At 43.0% G+C, this 17,792-nt stretch overlaps 2 protein-coding genes across 12 annotated transcripts in view; both read right to left on the bottom strand.

Moving 5' to 3' along the window:
* Positions 1–2,205: 2,205 nt before the first annotated feature.
* LOC1279354 (inhibitor of Bruton tyrosine kinase) lies at positions 2,206–6,717 on the bottom strand. The gene is made up of 6 exons (XM_061661888.1): positions 6,364–6,717; positions 5,750–6,295; positions 5,566–5,666; positions 5,177–5,491; positions 4,223–5,098; positions 2,206–4,158 (listed from the first exon to the last, which is right to left on the bottom strand). Exons 1-6 carry the CDS (start codon positions 6,598–6,600, stop codon positions 2,349–2,351), a joined length of 3,885 nt encoding a protein of 1,294 aa, XP_061517872.1. The 5' UTR covers positions 6,601–6,717; the 3' UTR covers positions 2,206–2,348.
* A 7,381-nt stretch (positions 6,718–14,098) lies between these two features.
* Positions 14,099–17,792, bottom strand: part of LOC1279352 (ankyrin-3) — a 51,670-nt gene continuing 47,976 nt past the window's right edge. For all 11 annotated transcript variants that reach the window (XM_061653785.1, XM_061653789.1, XM_061653784.1 and 8 more), the window contains 2 exons: positions 16,942–17,077; positions 14,099–16,869 (listed from right to left, as the gene is read on the bottom strand). In XM_061653785.1, coding sequence (XP_061509769.1) covers positions 16,380–16,869; positions 16,942–17,077 — 626 coding nt within the window. In that variant the 3' untranslated portion in view covers positions 14,099–16,379. The remainder of the gene's footprint in view (positions 16,870–16,941; positions 17,078–17,792) is intronic.

Here is a 17,792-nt window from a genome sequence, read left to right as displayed (position 1 = left end):
ATTCACTGGTGATGTGAGGGAAATATCCGCATTTGCGTCTTATTTCCCACCAAGCAAAGAAATTAAATATTTCACTCAACATGCTCACAAATAAGTTGGAAAGAATGATATGTTCGTTTCTCTTCTTTCATTTAAGAAAAAGAGTACAGAGCAGAACAATATATCGTCCGAAAGGGATTGATTACAACATTTGTCTAAAAATGTTATATTTTTATAATTAAACACGCATTAGCAAACTTATATCATCTCGGTGTGGTCGTGCACACGGCCTCTCGAGAAGCGAAACGTCCGCGAAGTGGTGTGGTGCAATGGAATGATGGAGGAATGGTAAATGGCAATGGAAAGATGGATAAACAATAACACACATAACACAGCTACAGCAAAAACAATAATACTCAACAAAAGAAGAAAAAAAAATGCAGTGAAACAGATGCAAGCGAACAAGGCACAATGTTACACGCAAGCATAAAAACACACAACTAGCATATATAAAGCAAACAGACGTAGCAGCAGCGGAAGTGTTAGCTAGAATCACTATAAAGATACATGCGCAGCTGTCGCGCATCAACTGGTTAAACATAAAACCTTGTGAAAAGCACCAGTTAAAACAGTATAAGATTTGCAAATTAAAAAAAAAACAAACAAGTAAATATAATATAGGTGAGAGGTGTGATCGCTTATGAATATCGTAGCGTCAATGCACTGAGCTGAAACTCCGATAACAACACAGCAGAGGATGAAGAAAGGGAAGAAAAAAGGTGTGAAAAGTCTCGGTCGCCGCTATTAGCGCACCCTATTTGAGAAGGAGCAAATAATCTGAAAGAACATAATTAAAACACACACAAAACACATTTAACAAAGAAGTAGGAGAAGAAAACAAATCAAAGCAGCATGCAAGCTAGAAATGCAAACAACAACACACTTAAAACATAATTAATCCAACCACACACGGCGACACACATCAACAACAAGAACAACAACGGTAAAGAAACGATGAAAGAGGAAGGAGAGAAAGAGCAAAACGCATATAAAACATTGATTTCAACAATAAAGACAACGGAACAAAAACGAGAAAATAACAAGAAGTTGGACTTTCTTTCTGTATTGTTATTTATATTGATCTATGTTTAAGGTTTAACAACCTGTTAGTTCACCAGTGCAAGTCTTGCTGTCGAATTCGTTTCGTACACGTTATCATTATCGTTATCATTCGCGATACGTAGAGACCCTTTCTGACCAACGATCGTTGATGATCGATAGTTTACGATGAACTTGATGAACAAAAATGAACTTCAGTTATATGTATAACACGATCCAGGAAACAAAAAATTCATGAAATGAATAAAAAATGAACCAAAATGAACTATAAAAACTCTGAAATGAACAAAAATGAATTTCAACGGTCTCCCAGTGGACAATTTTAGGCTAAAAATGAACCAAAAACCTGTTCATCGGTGAATCATTGCACAGAATGAACTATCGGTCGTCATCGATCGGTCATTGGAAACTGCCTCAAAGACTGATAACGATAACTCAAAATTTTAGCTCTCCATCGTCAATGGAATGAAACGGTATGGAAAAACGTGCCAACTAAAAAGTACATGTTCAATAGTTGGAAGGGAATCGAAGTTCAACCAGTGAGTTCAGACTGTATTCCGTTAACAGACCGCTACGGGTTTTGTGAGTCTAATGTGGGTTCAGTACCAGCTTGAGGACTTAGTTTCAGGATGAGTTCGGTTCCAGTACCGGGATGGGGTCAGAATCAGTTTCAAAACCGGTATGGGATCATGATCAGTTTCAGCAGCAGTATGGGTTCCGAATCGGTTTCTCTTGCGATGCCCATTAGATTGATGGAGCACTTCGGAATTACGTTTCTTAGCTCTGTAACCGGATCTAATTAACTAGTACAGTCTATTTTCAATTTACGCGGTTTATGTATTCCTAAGACATTCGCGTAAATCGAATATCATTTTTAAATGGTTATTTTGATTTAATGTTATTTATTTGATTATCTGAGTAACACGATTCATGCTGAAATATACCGTGTCTTTTATACTGTTTCTGTAATTTTTTTTAGCAAAATATTAATTTATTTTGCTTTAGACAATTCTTGCAGAAAATAGTATCGATTTGACGCACTACCGCGTCGGGAACAGACGCTACTCGCCCATTTCTTTCCAACCTTAAATATACGAACAAATTTACTTTGATGCTGCGCATAATGTCACTCTATTCACATAAATACACAGAAAATTACAGTAGAAACCCCCTGATATCAAAATACAGGTTTTGCAAGTGAGCTCATAGTATCATGGTTGGGTTGGGATACCCCGTCACCCCCGGTAACTTTACCGATATTGCCACACCGCTAAGTTCGGCCCATTCTCCAACAACGGCGGTCGATAGCGTTCGATAGTGATGGTTTCATCGAACACATGGTCCACGTTGTAGAATGCGCGCAGCTCTTCGATAGCCTGCTCCTCGATTTGCGTATCAACGAGGGACTTCGATTTGATCTTCTCAAAGTAGCGCTTTTGCCGTCGTTCGTCTTCTAGAATCACGTTAAAATCGGTCTCTCCCTCGCTGTACCGAGAGCTTCGCTGCCGATGCCGCTGAGGATGCACGCTAACGGCCGTTGTACCGGTGGTTTGGTCTTCCGTCGAATTAATTGCAGGAAACATGTCGTCGTCCGGCTGCTGCAATCCGACAGCTTTGCTCTGCTCGTTTGTGCTGCTCTTCCGCTGTCTACGGGCGGATAATGCCGTATCGGAACCCAGGACTGGATCGGCACCGGATTTAAACAGATCCGCTGCCGGTGGACTCGCGACATTTTTCCACGGGTTCACTACTGGCATTTCAGGCGTTTGCGGTTGTCCGTTTGCCTCCTGGCTGGCCGATTTGGCCAACCTGGACTTTTCCGAATTGAGTCGCTTGCGCTGCTTTTGCGACAATCGCCCGTTTTGAAGGGTAAAGTCACTCAGATTGAGTGTAGCCGCTCGCGGCACGTTGCTAGCCGATTCGTACCCTTCATCGGGCGACCGGACCGGTATCAGCTGCGGAGCTGTAGGACTACGCTCCAGCACCGTTCGAAGGCTGGCGAAGCTTTCGTTAGCCGGCTGTTTCGCTTCCTCCTTCATGAGTTCGTTCGCACGCAGGGCGGCAGTAAGGGCAGCTTTCCGTTTCGCATCGGCCGACACCGTTTGCCACGATTTGTTCGCCGATCGTTCCTCCGGCACCGGGCGATCGGGAGATTTATCGTCCTTGTACGAGGGTGGACTGTAGATGGAAGAAGCGTTGTTGGTTGTCTTGCTGGCCGAAGTCTTTCGTTCCTTCACGGCAGCGGCTTCTTCCAGCACCAACCGTTCCAGGTACGCCATCGCTTCCTTTTCATAGTTTCTTTTCTCGCGCTGCAGCTTCGAGAGAGCGGGCATATTGTTCTGTTTACCCTTCGGAGTTAGTTTGGCGGAGCGTTCGGACGCATTCGGTGGGTGGTCTGTCGCCTTCTGTTCGAGATCGATCCGGAAGTCGCTCACAAACTGTTCCAGCTCCTCGTCGCCTATCGCATCCGCAAAGGGAGTGATCGTACGGCAATCGGACAGGCGGAAGAATTCCTTATAAAACCGATCGATCTGTGCCAGCATGGTGGGATCTAGCCCGTCCAGTAAATGCCACTCGAGCAGCCGGGCAAAGTTTACACTGACATACTGCATACACACGCTCTTTAGCACTTCGCAGTTGTACTGGTAGGCAAACTCGAGCAATTCGCCCACGTTGCGCAGGTGCACACGTTGGCCGAGGATCGTCTCGAAGATGCTTTTAAGCTCTTCGATCAGAAACTGATCGCATATGATGATCATGCTCAGAATAAAATTCTCCGAGTAACGTTGCCTTCGAACGCGCCCATAATCATTATCGTACAGGAAGGGTACGATAACGTCCATATACTCACGCGGCACCGTCCGCAGGTCGACCGTTGTGCGCTTTTCCATCCAGCTGTGGGCAAACATCATGTTGAAATAGTCGAGCCGTGCGACCAACACACATTTGTGCGCACGAAGCTTCTTGTCGTCCTGCAGCTCAATGGCAATGTCGTACAGCTCCGGGTAGGAATCGTGCCGCAGCTTCGGAAACGGTTCGATAGGAGGCTCGACTTGTAAGCTGAAAGCACGTATACAATGGCAAGTTGAAAACAATTCGCGGCGTTATCATCATTTATACTCACGTTTTAACCGATTGTGATAAGACATCCAGTTGGAGCTTGTCGAACTGTTCCTTTAGTTTGCGACACATGCCACTTAGTTCAGAAGTTCGTACCTCGGTCGGATCTGTGCCTGGTTTTATCAGTAATCGTTCGACGTCCGCCCGTGCGATAAGTTGATTGGTGTAGAGATAACGCATGATTAGTCGAAACGCTCCCGTCGTCATGCCCGCGAACCCGTAGTCCTGTAGATCGTATTCTTTCTGTGCTGGGTGCTGCTGCAACAGTGTACGCAGCGCTTCCGAACGATGATACAGGATGAAACGGTGGCTAGGAAACGGTTCACCTTCGACGTAGAACACCACATCGTGCACACCGTCCATTTCGGTGGTGTCGGCTAACAATGTGCCGTAATCGTAGTTCGATTCTACCAACTCCGGCACGCAAAAGCAGCGTCGCGTATTCTCCACCAATGCGGCGTAGTTCTCACCATCCGCATCGCAAGCAAAATCCACCACGTTGCACAAATTGCGTATGCGCCGAAGCTCTATGCGGCTTTGCATTGTTTCGCACAGCTCCTTGCGTGTGCACGTTTCCTTGAACTCGCTGAACTGGTGCTTTGCCGAACGGGGCAGCTTGTTGGTGATGATGCCCTGGTACAGATTGCCAAGCAGCAGCACCAGGGCGTTCTGTGAGCACCAGCGAATCTTTTCCACCTCCAGATTGCGCGACTGGGCAAACACGCACCGCACAAACTGTTGGCAATCTTCGTACCAGATGTAGATGTTACGGGACGTTGTAAAGACTAGCACACGCAGATCCCCTGAACGTTTCACAACGTCCTCCTGTTCGGTTTGCAGCTCGCCACCCGCCACCGAGAGGCATTCTATTTTCTCCATTCTAGAAACGATCGATAAAGGAAATGATCAGAAAAATAATATGCAAAAAGCATTTCCGCCGCACCACAAACACACTTACAAGGGCTTTTTGTAGGTTTTCACCTTGAAGCCACTGAAAATGTGCAGAAAGTTTTTCATCGTATACACAACGATGGCTCCATTGCTTGACTCGATCAGCTTGATGGTGGTGTCACGCTTTATGGCGCTACCATCATCCTTGAGCATCGTTCCCTCCGGTATTAGCGGGATCGGTTTCGGCAGCACGATCATGTCACTGCGAGAATCTCGCTTCAAGCCAAACTGACCGCCGTTAAGACCCCACACATAAATGTCCGCCTCCAGGACGGCGATCGAATGGTAGTCCATCGCAATGACACGCTTGATTGTTTTCCCTCTGTAAAGATGTAAATGTAAAGCCACCAGGTTTAAGTTCTACTGTAAAATTGCCGCTGAAACGAGTGAACTTACGATAAGCTGGAATGACCCGTAATCTCCTTGAAGCTAAGCAGATTTGCTGGCGGTGGCTTTAGTCCCAGTTGGCAGTGCTTGTTCTCGCCACAAGAATAAATCTGCAATGCGGGAAAGAAAACTTCAACGTTTTTTTTTCTTCTTCTGCTTAGATCCAATCGCAAATCTGCGTGCAAGCGCCTACGTGATTATTATCTGTCAGGATGAGGGTATGATGCTTCGCCGCGGCAATGTCCGTAATACGCTCGTTATCTCTCAGCGGCACCGGGACCTTCATCGGGTAGGCGATGGTGTCCTCCATTCCGAGACCCAGCCGTCCTCCGACGCCATGACCTGCGGCATACAACTCTCCCATTTTGTGTGTCAAAAACACGCTATGGTACGAGCTGATCTCTAGCTTCCGGATGGTGGTACGCGTTTTGCGGAAATACTCCATGCTCTCGGGATTGCCTTTATCCTGTGCGTTTCCAATGCCTAGGTTGTAATTTTTGTTCTGTCCCCAGATCATCAGCTCGGATCCGATTGCAATACGCTCACCACTGTCCTTGCTGGCCCGCTGCTCAGACACATTGCTGCACAGCTGCATCGGATTAACGAAGTCTTCATCCGGCGCATCGAGTGCCGCACCATGCTTAACAAGCGCAACAGCCGCTCCGACGTTGCCATAGTACATGGCACGGTGCAGCGGCGTATGACCGGACTCTAGATCCTTTTGCGTTATACTGGCTCCCTGAAACACAATTCCACAGGGCGTGTGTAAACATTCTGCTCTCAGGTTGCTTGTAATTGCTATCCTACCTGGTTTATTAACCATTCGACGATGGCCGAACGACCGACCGAAGCGGCCATATGCAGTGCCGATCGACCATATTCGTCGAGGACGTGGGTAAAGTTGCGACATGTTTTGGCGATGTATGCAGCCAGCAACTCGTCCGAAACAGCGCGCTTGGTAAGGGCCGCCGTGATGGCGTTACCATGTCTCACTAGACGACACTTTTTCGTGCAATCATAATCATAGTCGGTGATGGTAAACATTGAAAGAACGAATACAAACTTTTATTTTCTACTCTACACAAAATCATAACAAACACCGCAAAAGATGCCAACTCGAAGCCCCCAACAGCTACCCTGGAACCGTCAAAAAATTGAATCCCGTTGGGCAAGGCGAGTGTTTTTGACGTTCAAAAATTGCTGCATCTCGTTTATTTTCTCTAGCCATCCTTTACTCGCTTACAGTGCTCGTTTCGAGATGAGCTTCTGTGCCCCCTTCTCCCATTTCACTCCAAACACTTCGTCAACCTTTGTCCCAAGGTGAATTTAAAAATATCAGGTGGTGGACTCTAGTGCATTTTGACAATTCGTCACTTGACGTAAGGTTCCCAGGATTCAAACTTTGTTTACATTAATTAAATTTGTTCATATAATTTATCTACCCCATTTTTTCGAATCAATATTCTTTAAAAATATATTTTGGACTTTGTGAGTTCTTATTTAACATTGAAACATACATTAAAGTGTGTTATTTTGTGTTATTCTGTAAATTTATTCTAGAATTCTTTGTGTTTTCGACATTTTTGATGATAAAAATTAAGAAATCACTATTTTTTTTTCAATTTTTACATTAATTCCTCATTATCTACGAGCCGCATGGACAATTTACTTGAGATTAGAACTCATGCTAGCATGATTTTAAATTTCGTGCATAAAAAAATCATCAAATCTTTTGTAAATATATTACGTTTTTTCGATAAAATCAATAGACACACTAAAATGCACATAATAACAAAGAAATCTGTTATATTTGCTATGCTTTGTGTGCGGAAACCAATGGTCAACGGTTCTAAAATGACGTAAAGTCCCTCAACTATGGCGACCCCCCAAAGGCCCTAATCCACCACCTGATATTTTTAATCCACCTTGCTTTGTCCATAAGCCTTTCGTTGTGTTGGTGACAATCTACGCGCATCATATACTGAGGAGTGTATGTTCTCGCTCGATTTGTCGTACCATCTCTTTCGCGCACATGGACTCGCTCTAAACGACTCAAGCTCTCTGGCTAAGGCCCGTCCCAAGCGCCACAGATTAAGCTTAAACGACTGGAAAATTGAATATCCATAGAAAAAAAAAATGAAAGCTCCACAGCTTCATTGGTTTGATCAATAGATGGCGTATTACAACTCATCATTATATTGCTATCCTTTTCTTGCAATGTGTTTTTCTTGCAAGTTTCATCTTATCATGACCTATATAGCCTTCTAACTTTCTGAGCAAAAATCTATATGAATGGTCGTGTGGTCAGATACGTGGGTATCAACACCAATGACCATTACTCAAATCTCACTTGCTTCAGTGCTGGTGATTTCCGTTGGAGTTTAGCATTTAAACAATCGTATCGCCGTTCTAGTTCTAGTGATGCATAACTTCAATGCTAAACCATACAACAGTACTGTTGTGTTCGGATGTCCGTTCACTTATTTGAATAAACCACTGAACTAAGCACAATTAAAAGGTTACAAACAAAACATGCAAACTTTATTCCTAACACATTAAATACTTGTTGAAACGTAAAAACCTCGGCGCAGCCGCGTAACGGTTACCGCACTCGTTGATCACCCGAGAACCGAATGCCCCGGGTGAACGGCCGTCGTGCCCTAGCCGCGATGGCGCGGCCCTTTCGCTCCGTCACATGGTCGCCCTCGACGGACAGCTCGGGTGACGTCCAGGGCTGTCGCACTCTGCGAACAACCCAGAGCCACAATGTTGCGCGACGCTGTCCGTCTCCACAACATCTCCCCGCTTTAGGATAGAAAGTACGGGCGGAGCCTTCGCGGAACTCTTCTTATACGAGAAGAGCGTCGAGGCAGAGGTACCTTCTTAGATTCCGACGAACGAGAAGCATGCGGGACCGGTTCCATTGGTTGTGCTGGTAAAACGGGATTCAAAGGTACTGTTGATGACGATTGCGGCCTACTGTTAGCCGAGATGGGCTGCGACACGGACGCTGACGATGACGATGACGATGACGATGACGATGACGATGACGATGACGATGACGATGACGATGACGATGACGATGACGATGACGATGACGATGACGATGACGATGACGATGACGATGACGATGACGATGACGATGACGATGACGATGACGATGACGATGACGATGACGATGACGATGACGATGACGATGACGATGACGATGACGATGACGATGACGATGACGATGACGATGACGATGACGATGACGATGGGTTCCATGCCTCTAGCAACACTTCAAGTGGTAACGCGGATGCAGTTTCGGTATCAAGCTGCTCGATGCTGTTGCCGCGGCGCTTCAACTGGTTCACATGACTGATAATCATCCGTTGACCTGTGTTTAGTTTGTACATGACGTTGCCGCGCTTCTGAACTACCACTGCGGGAACCCATTTCCAACCATTGCGATGATAAAGCTTCGCGTAAACCAGATCGTCCCTCGCAAAAACTCTGCTGGTATTCATAGACGATTCATACTGCATTTTGGAAGGTGGACGAAGAAGCTCAAAACATGTTCTAATGGATCTGCCAAACATTACATCCGCTGGAGACTGATGTTGCGGGTTTTGGAAGTTAGGAGTCGTCCGGTATGTTTGTAAAAATATATCTAGAGATTCTTGCAGAGACGTTCTACTATTTCTTATCTTGGCCAGAGCTCGCTTGAACGTATCGACAAATCTTTCCGCCTGTCCGTTCGACTGCGGATGGTACGGATAACGTCGTTGATGACTGCTTTTTACCGCTAGAACACGTTCACCGCAATCAGCAATCATCGCACTGTCCTTCTTAAGGTTAGCCACTCGCTGGCATTCGGCAGACAGCTGCTCGAGAGTGATATCACATTTTTCCTCGATGCGAGACAAAAGGCGAGTACGGCTTTCAGCGTCTTCGTCTTCCCTGAGGCCACACACGAACACCAGGCTTTTGAGTTGATCTTCCGTCATTTTCGACAACTCAAAATCTACACAAGCACGGTTTACGCGGCAGGCGAAGGTCAGCATATCCTCCGAGCGTGCTTTGCAATGTTGAAACATTTATAACGTTTGCTGAGAAGCGACTCCATTTTGCCAAAAAGCTTTTTTAGTTTGTCCACGATGGCGTCGAAGGTGAAATCGCGTGGCAAGCTAGGCAAAAGAAAATTTGTTAATCTCTCGTGTTCCGTGGGACCCAACTTACGAATCAGAAGGCGAACTCTGGCAGCATCTTCGAGCCTTGAAGCATCTTTGGTCAGCAAATCTTCATAGCGGGCGAACCAGGCCTCGAATGTTATTCCCGAATCGGGTTCGAAACGGAATTCCACGATTTGGTTCGCAATGGTGTCCAAAATTTGTTCGGGGTTGCTGGGGGTTGGCTGCGGAGGCGGATCAATCTGCTGCGGCTGGAACGAAACTTGCTGCTGACTCATCAGCTGCTCCATTAATTTCTGCTGTTGTGCCATTTGTTGCTTAAGAAGCTGCAACACTTGGACTACCGTGTTTGCTTCATTACTAGATGGCATTGCCCCCGGGAATAAAAATGATGGCGCAGGGGCAACATTCTGCGATGGCGGTCCAGTTCCATTTTGTCCAGGAGGCGGATGATGCTGCTGCGAGGTGCTGGCGCCGAAATCGGTTGGCCAATGTTGGGATGCTCGACGCTGCTCATCCGCAGCGGAGTTTTCGGGGCTGTTCATCCTTCGCCGTTTGCGCTTAATTTTCACTTCAATTCACCAAGGCGTCCGAATTTCACTGCACTGCACTGTAGTTCTATGTGTCTATGTGTATGTATCTCTATACTACTTTTTTTTTCTCGTCGCCACTGTTGTGTTCGGATGTCCGTTCACTTATTTGAATAAACCACTGAACTAAGCACAATTAAAAGGTTACAAACAAAACATGCAAACTTTATTCCTAACACATTAAATACTTGTTGAAACGTAAAAACCTCGGCGCAGCCGCGTAACGGTTACCGCACTCGTTGATCACCCGAGAACCGAATGCCCCGGGTGAACGGCCGTGGTGCCCTAGCCGCGATGGCGCGGCCCTTTCGCTCCGTCACATGGTCGCCCTCGACGGACAGCTCGGGTGACGTCCAGGGCTGTCGCACTCTGCGAACAACCCAGAGCCACAATGTTGCGCGACGCTGTCCGTCTCCACAACAAGTACAGAGGAAATGAGAAAGCTCTCCTGCAAGCGATGAAGCTCAACTGGTTGGGGTATCCCACCAACAGAGAGCGCCACCAGCTTTTTCGCTATTTTTAGAATGCATGAGTCGTTTGCCGTCTGCTAAACGAAGTCTTTCTATATTCCGTTTAGGTAGAGAACTTGAGTCGTTTAGAAGCCGTTTAGTGGTCGTTTAGTGGATTTGTGGCACTTGGGGTGTCTGTGCTCCATCAGATGCGATTTAATCGGAAGGCCTGTCAAAATTTTATATGAGATTTGACAGATAACGTCGGACGTGCGATTTCGTCGTACGACGGAATCAAAAAAATTTGATTTCGTCGGACGCCGCATCCGACCCAAGTGCCACAAATCCACTAAACGACCACTAAACGGCTTCTAAACGACTCAAGTTCGCTACCTAAACGGAATATAGAAAGACTTCGTTTAGCAGACGGCAAACGACTCGAGCATTCTAAAAATAGCAAAAAAGGTGATGGCGCTATCTGTTGGTGGGATACCCCAACCAGTTGAGCTTTATCGCTTGGAGGAGAGCTTTCTCATTTCCTCTGTACTGTTGTATGGTTCCGCATTGAAGTTATGCATCGCTAGAACTAGAACGGCGATACGCTTGTTTAAATACTAAACTCCAACGGAAACCACCAGTACTGAAGCAAGTGAGATTTGAGTAATGGTCGTTGGTGTTGATACCCACGTATCTGACCACACGACCATTCATATAGATTTTTGCTCGGAAAGTCAGAAGGCTATATAGGTCATGATAAGATGAAACTTGTCGAAGCACATTGCAAGAAAAGGATAGCAATAAAATGATGAGTTGTAATACGCCATCTATTGATCAAACCAACGAAGCTGTGGAGCTTTCATTTTTTTTCTATGGATATTCAATTTTCCAGTCGTTTAAGCTTAATCTGTGGCGCTTGGGGATTTTATCTGTCAAACTAAATGTGTGGTGTTTTGTAGGAACAATCTCAACTTAATTTTTCATATTCGTTATATTATTAAAATCATCCAAATAATCGCAATATTATACGAAAAAGCGTTTGACAGCACGTGCGATAAAATTGCATGCGATGGAGCACAGACACGGGCCTAAAGGAATATAGAAATACTTTGTTTAGCAGGCGGTAAACGACTGAAGCATTCTAAAAATATCAAAAAAGCTGGTGGCGCTCTCTGTTGGTGGGTTGTACTCAACCAGTGGAGCGCTTTCCTCACTATGAGAACTTCCCACTGTTCTGTTATATGGTTTCGCATTGAAGTTTTGCTTTGCTAGAACTAGAACGGCGATACGATTGTTTAAATACTAAACTCAAATGTGAACCATTTGTGCAGGAGCAAAATTTGCAAAATCTTTGATAGTGTTGATACCCATATACAGTCATTATCCGATATACGCTATCGTACGGGACCAACCCAAATAGCCAGAATTGCTTAAGCAGCTCATTTTGGCACGCTAAAGATCGCTGCTCTAATTCGCCTTTTGCAGTAGATAAACAGCATCAAAGTTCTATGTGGTCTTTCAAACAGCGCCTAAGCAGCTTCCTTATGCCACAATGCCAGGGATTATTTTTCTTTGTGTTTTATTTTCAAGCAAGCGTCATCGATGAAATAAACAACAAGATTTTTTTCGTTTAAACACATGTGTATATTTTTAATTTCTTTGTATTGATGAATTACAAACAAATTTACACAATTTACTGATAATTCACAATCACTTCAATCAATATTCATTCTTCAATTAACGAATCTAACTTGTGCAGCAGCAATGAGATTTTTGCCGGCGTCAGTCTTTGACACTTTGACAAGAGCCACCTAGTACCGATGACATGCATTAAAAAGCTATAAAGTTCCTCCAAGTTCAGTACCCTTTCTTAACAAGCCTTCAAGTTCCATCATGAACCCTACACATAGTGCTAATCAGCCGCAAAGTTTCAAAGAGTGCCATGTGCCTGTTAAAAAGCTCCATAGTTCCGCAAAGTACCGTCTATCTCTTAATCAGCCACAAAGTACGACATCGGAGCGATTTTTCGTTAAACAGCCCTAAATCAGCTATAAAGTACGAGCTGGCTATTTGGGAAGTGCAATAGCGTATCTCGGGTTTTCACGTATAGTGTATTCCAATGCAAAAAGAGTTTATAGTACCGGTTCAGGGGTCGAAAAATACCGAAAAAGAATTTTGAATTAAATATTTAAATTCCGAATCTTTTCCACAATTTTGATGCAACATGGTTTTTTGAACATTAAAAATTAAAAAAGAGCGTAAAATATTTCAAAATATAAATATATTTCGAAAAAACATATTGAGCTGTCACATTATGAGGAATCGCGTACAGCGAACTCGCGTATATCGATCATCGCGTATTGCGGATAATTGCTGTATCTGACCACATATATGACCATTCATATAGTTTTTTGCTCGGAAAGTTAGAAGGATATATAAGTCATGATTAGATGAAGCTTGTCGAAACACATTGCAAGAAAAGGACAGCAATATAATGGTGAGTTGTAATACGCCATCTATTGAGCAAAGCAATGAAGCTTTGGAGCTTTCGTTTTTTTCTATGGATAATCGAGTTTCCAGTCGTTTACGTTTAATCTGTGGCGCTTGGGTTGTCAAATGCTAAATAATTTCCCTATTGATCGAAAGTAAAAAACCATTTCAAAAAGTTTTGAAACTGTTAAAGTCAGTCAGAATTACATCAAATAATTAATTTGGAGGCCTAAACCGAATACCACATACCGGAACATGTATGAGCATGGCACACACACACATGAAATGTAGGATCAATCAAGGGGGGGGGGGGAGGTTCTGGAATGTACTTATTTTTTGGCCATTTAATTTTGCCGTCCAACACAATCGTACAACAGCACCAAATTTTTGGCAGCCATCTTAATACTCAAAAACCCGCACAACGACTTACAAAAACAATCGCCAGCGAGGGAAAATCGCACCGATTTGGAGCGTTGGCGAGCTCACGAAATCCGTTTTTGGGATGCGGGGCGCCCAAGGTTTGTATATGATTCGCATTTAAAATTTAGTACAAAAAACCGTTCAACCGTTTAGCTCGCAGATTAATCGATTTTGAATTGGGGTATAAATTGGATTGATTAAATATGTTTAAAGAACGCTGAAATTTAAAAAAAGGCAGAACTTAAGGCACCGTTCAAATATTTAAATTAGAATAGTTACGGTAACATTCATCGGAATATTAGTTGCGGCAGCTTCCTGAAAAATATAGTTTTCTTGCTACCATTAGTTCAATTAGTAGAATGTGTATTGAAACGCAACCACCATCACAACCAATAATACTACGGCAAAGTAAAAGAATTTCAAGTCAGGTGATTGATTGAATATATTTCGTAATCATGAGTTCGTGTTTAGGTCACAAGGTTTTCCTTTTCAAATGATATTTTCTAATGCAGCTAGGATTTTGGGAGCATCCTTTAGCATCATAACGTACAGCAACCAATCGATTATATGTACGTTTTTGACGCGCGTTCACTCGGGTGCATTTATGTGTGTAATGCAAAACAGATACGGTTTGTCGGCTATTTAGCACACATGTAGTTTGATCGCACGATCAATCAAGTGCAGTGTTTTATTTCATTAAGCTTATTTCTCATTTGCCTTTGTTTGCGCATTTGTCTGCAATTGTTTGTAAATAAACTCTATACACAATTTAAAAAATATAGTATCGTACTTTCATTTCATTAATCCTTTGTTTTGATTCTCCCATTTTTTTCTCAATAAACTTGATCGTTTCATTTGTTCTTTATGTTTTGGATTTCATCGTTCTACTTGTTTTAAAAATTACACACGCTTTGTCAAATCTTTTTCTGCTGAACAGTTCACTTTTTTCTTCGCTGCTTTCATTGCAATTGGCCAACATACTTTCATACTTTTCACAAAGCAATGAGTTTGTGTAATATATATCGCAGCGAATTAATAAATAGCTTCATTCGATTAAAACTAACGCATCACTCACAATCAATCGGTTTCCGCAACTTGAGCTGCCATTTAAAGTTTATGCTGATGTTGATGATACAAATTGAATAACATTAGTACGTCAAGCAAAATAGTGTTTGATTTTCACAAAGCAATAAAATTATACATAAATCAATACAACAAAACAGTAATCTTACACAATAAATCTTTACAAATAAAAGCAAAACTATTTGATTGCCCCGGCGGTTGCCTTCAATTTGAAATCACTGGTAAAAAATGGGATTAGAAGGGCGGTAGCGTAACAATTGATACGTCTGAACAGAGCACGAATTATTATTCCCAAAACAAATAGGATAAACAAATACAAATATCTTCAAAATCGGCTGTCTGCACTCATTTGACCTGGCTTAGTTGGGTATGATAAGCAAAGCGAGAATATTATTGTTTTTTTTTTTGTACGATTTGCTACCATCAATCGATAAATAGTTTGATTTTGCTTTTTTATGAGAAGCTTTTCGATTTGCCTATGTATTGGGACCCTAAATTTCGGCATCAATTAATATTGTGCTACGATTTGTAATGCTGTCTAATGGTTCCAATTATGCGAATTTTTGCTTACTTTTATGCTCATCAATGCCCAAGCGTTGTTGTTTGCGTTTCATGCTTGCATCTATGGTCAGTGAAACTGTGACTCAGAAAACAGTTTGATGTGTCATTTTCTTACATCCATAGCCGTAAAGCTACTGATTTCGTTTGCATTACGTGCTGTAACTGGTATTCCTTACATCTAAGATAAATATGTATATGAATATACGGCTCGAAGAATTTTGCTGTTTTGCTCTGCATCTACGTGTGCACGACTAACTAGAGTTTTGTATTTTCATGTTTTGTTGTTTTGCGACGATTTCATTAAATATAGTGAATCTTTATAGTTCGGGATCTCAATGATGTTTTGCATGACAATTTGTACGTTAAGCTTAATTCCATGGATTTTTAGTTCTGATTTTGTCTTCACACCTTCGCTGCCATCTAGCATCACGATGATGATCGGGCTCATATTATGTGCGAAGTGATTTTTTATAAAGAAAAAAAAACTGCACACACACACACACACACACACTACATTAGCTAATGCCGTATGACGCAAAGATAAGTAGTACCGGGGACCAGTTTTGTATATGATTGCGATTTTACAACTCCTATTTCTTGTAGAAAGAGTTGAATGGTCCAGGGACAAACACATTTGCTGCATCTGCATCGATCGCTGCTAAGCGAGAGCATCAACATGCACACGCATCTTTGTTGTAAGCTTTTCGTTGTCATTGCGATCACACGCTTGTAATAAAAAAAACTTATACAGGCACTAGAAAAAAGCCCGTCCTTCGGGTGAACTCAAAAGAGCACCACTCCTGGCTGCTAGGGTGTGCGAGATACTTTATAGGCACAAGTAAATAAAAAAACCTTTACCTCTACCTTCGTAGATTACAACAGTTTGTAGCTTGTGCGCAAAGACCTCCTCGTGAGTGCAATATAGAAAGGTTCATTTCGCATTTCATCGTACCCTACGGATGTTGTGCCTTCAACCTGGGTGTCGAAACATGACTTGGCTGCACGACAATTCTTCGTGATGGTGCTTCATAATAACGTTTAAAACTATCAAATCGCACATTTTAGTTTTTCCGCTCGTGGTTCATAAAGTCGTCGACTATGTTGTTGAGTGCTTTGGCAGCACCATCTAGCGTCCGGCCGTCCACCATTTCCGTTACGGTGACGGTGGTTTCCTTTACCATTTCGGGTATATTCTGCTGGGAGGTGTGCGTCGTGGTCGTTGTGATCTTTTGCAGCAATTCATCCTCGGGGAAATCTCCGTCCGGAGTCAGCGTGATCGTTTTAGTCGTCGTTGTGGTTCGTGTGGTCGAGGTGGACGTCGTTTCTACACCCGTGTCCGGATCCTCCTCCGCAGTAGTTGTAGTTATTGTGACCACCTGATTGCCTTCCTGTGCGTTTGACTGTGGCTGGTTCTGCTGCAGCTGCTGGGTTTCCTGCAACAGCTGCTGATCGCGCAGCTGTTTTAGTAGCTGTTCTTCCAAATCCTCCGGTATATCGTCGCCGGTCGTACTCAGCGTAGTCGTTGTAGTGATAATCGTAGTACGAACAGTTCTGTGGGGAACAATGAAACAATTGTCATAAGGCGCTTTTTCATAATCGTTGTGCTGTTCTTTTCAAACATACCCATCATCCGATTCGTCAACGATAGTATTTGTTTCGGTTCGAGTGGAACCATCGTTCAGCGGAGTTGCGGACTCCATTGGCGGTTCGGTTGGCTCCATTCCTGTCATCTGATCATTGTTCTGAACAAGATAGTTTTCTGAAATGTTGTAAGGGAAACAAATGTTAAGAAACACTACACCCATCACGTCGGCTTACACCAATCATGGAAATAGAAAGTTGCTTTAGTAGAAATAGTATCATTTTGCAGCACCAACGATCAGTATCAAATGTATCGTATAGAAAAAAAGGATTTGTTTTGTAAAATACTTTTTGTTGTTGTGAGTTGTCGTTTCAAACGCATGCATAGTTTCAGTTTTATATCATGCGTTACTTTTCCTGTAAGTGTGAATAATATTCTACACATTGTTAGCTACTGTTCGTTACCTTAATTATCTACAGAAACATACAATGTCATTAAACGAATTTGAAATTCTCAAATCACCAATCGTCTCGAATCAATAAAATTAGTCTACAGTATTTTTTGAGGTAATGTTACTTGCCAAAATCATTAAAACATCAAATACCATGCATGCATGTTTTCAGTTGTGCAAAGAAAAACATGTATAACGCTTAGCATTAGTGTTCATGTTTCGCTAAACAAGCTTGATGTTGATTAATAAACTGGTACTACTAGCAATTAACAATTTAGTTTCAGAACTGCATGTTATTAGTTTACACAGGAAAGAGTTTTAGTTAGGGAGAAAAAGAAAGGTAAAGAAACAGTTTGCATAAACGCTTTGGTAATTTTTGGGAGTAACAAACAAGACGTAAACAATGAAAATCGAAACAAAAGTTTCAACCGAAATAAACGA

Source organism: Anopheles gambiae, chromosome 3 (genome assembly GCF_943734735.2).
Source record: "Anopheles gambiae chromosome 3, idAnoGambNW_F1_1, whole genome shotgun sequence".
In the NCBI taxonomy this organism is placed as follows: Eukaryota; Metazoa; Arthropoda; class Insecta; order Diptera; family Culicidae; genus Anopheles; species Anopheles gambiae.
The sequence above is the reverse complement of the archived record's forward strand: the minus strand, read 5'-3'. Positions and strand labels throughout refer to the sequence as shown.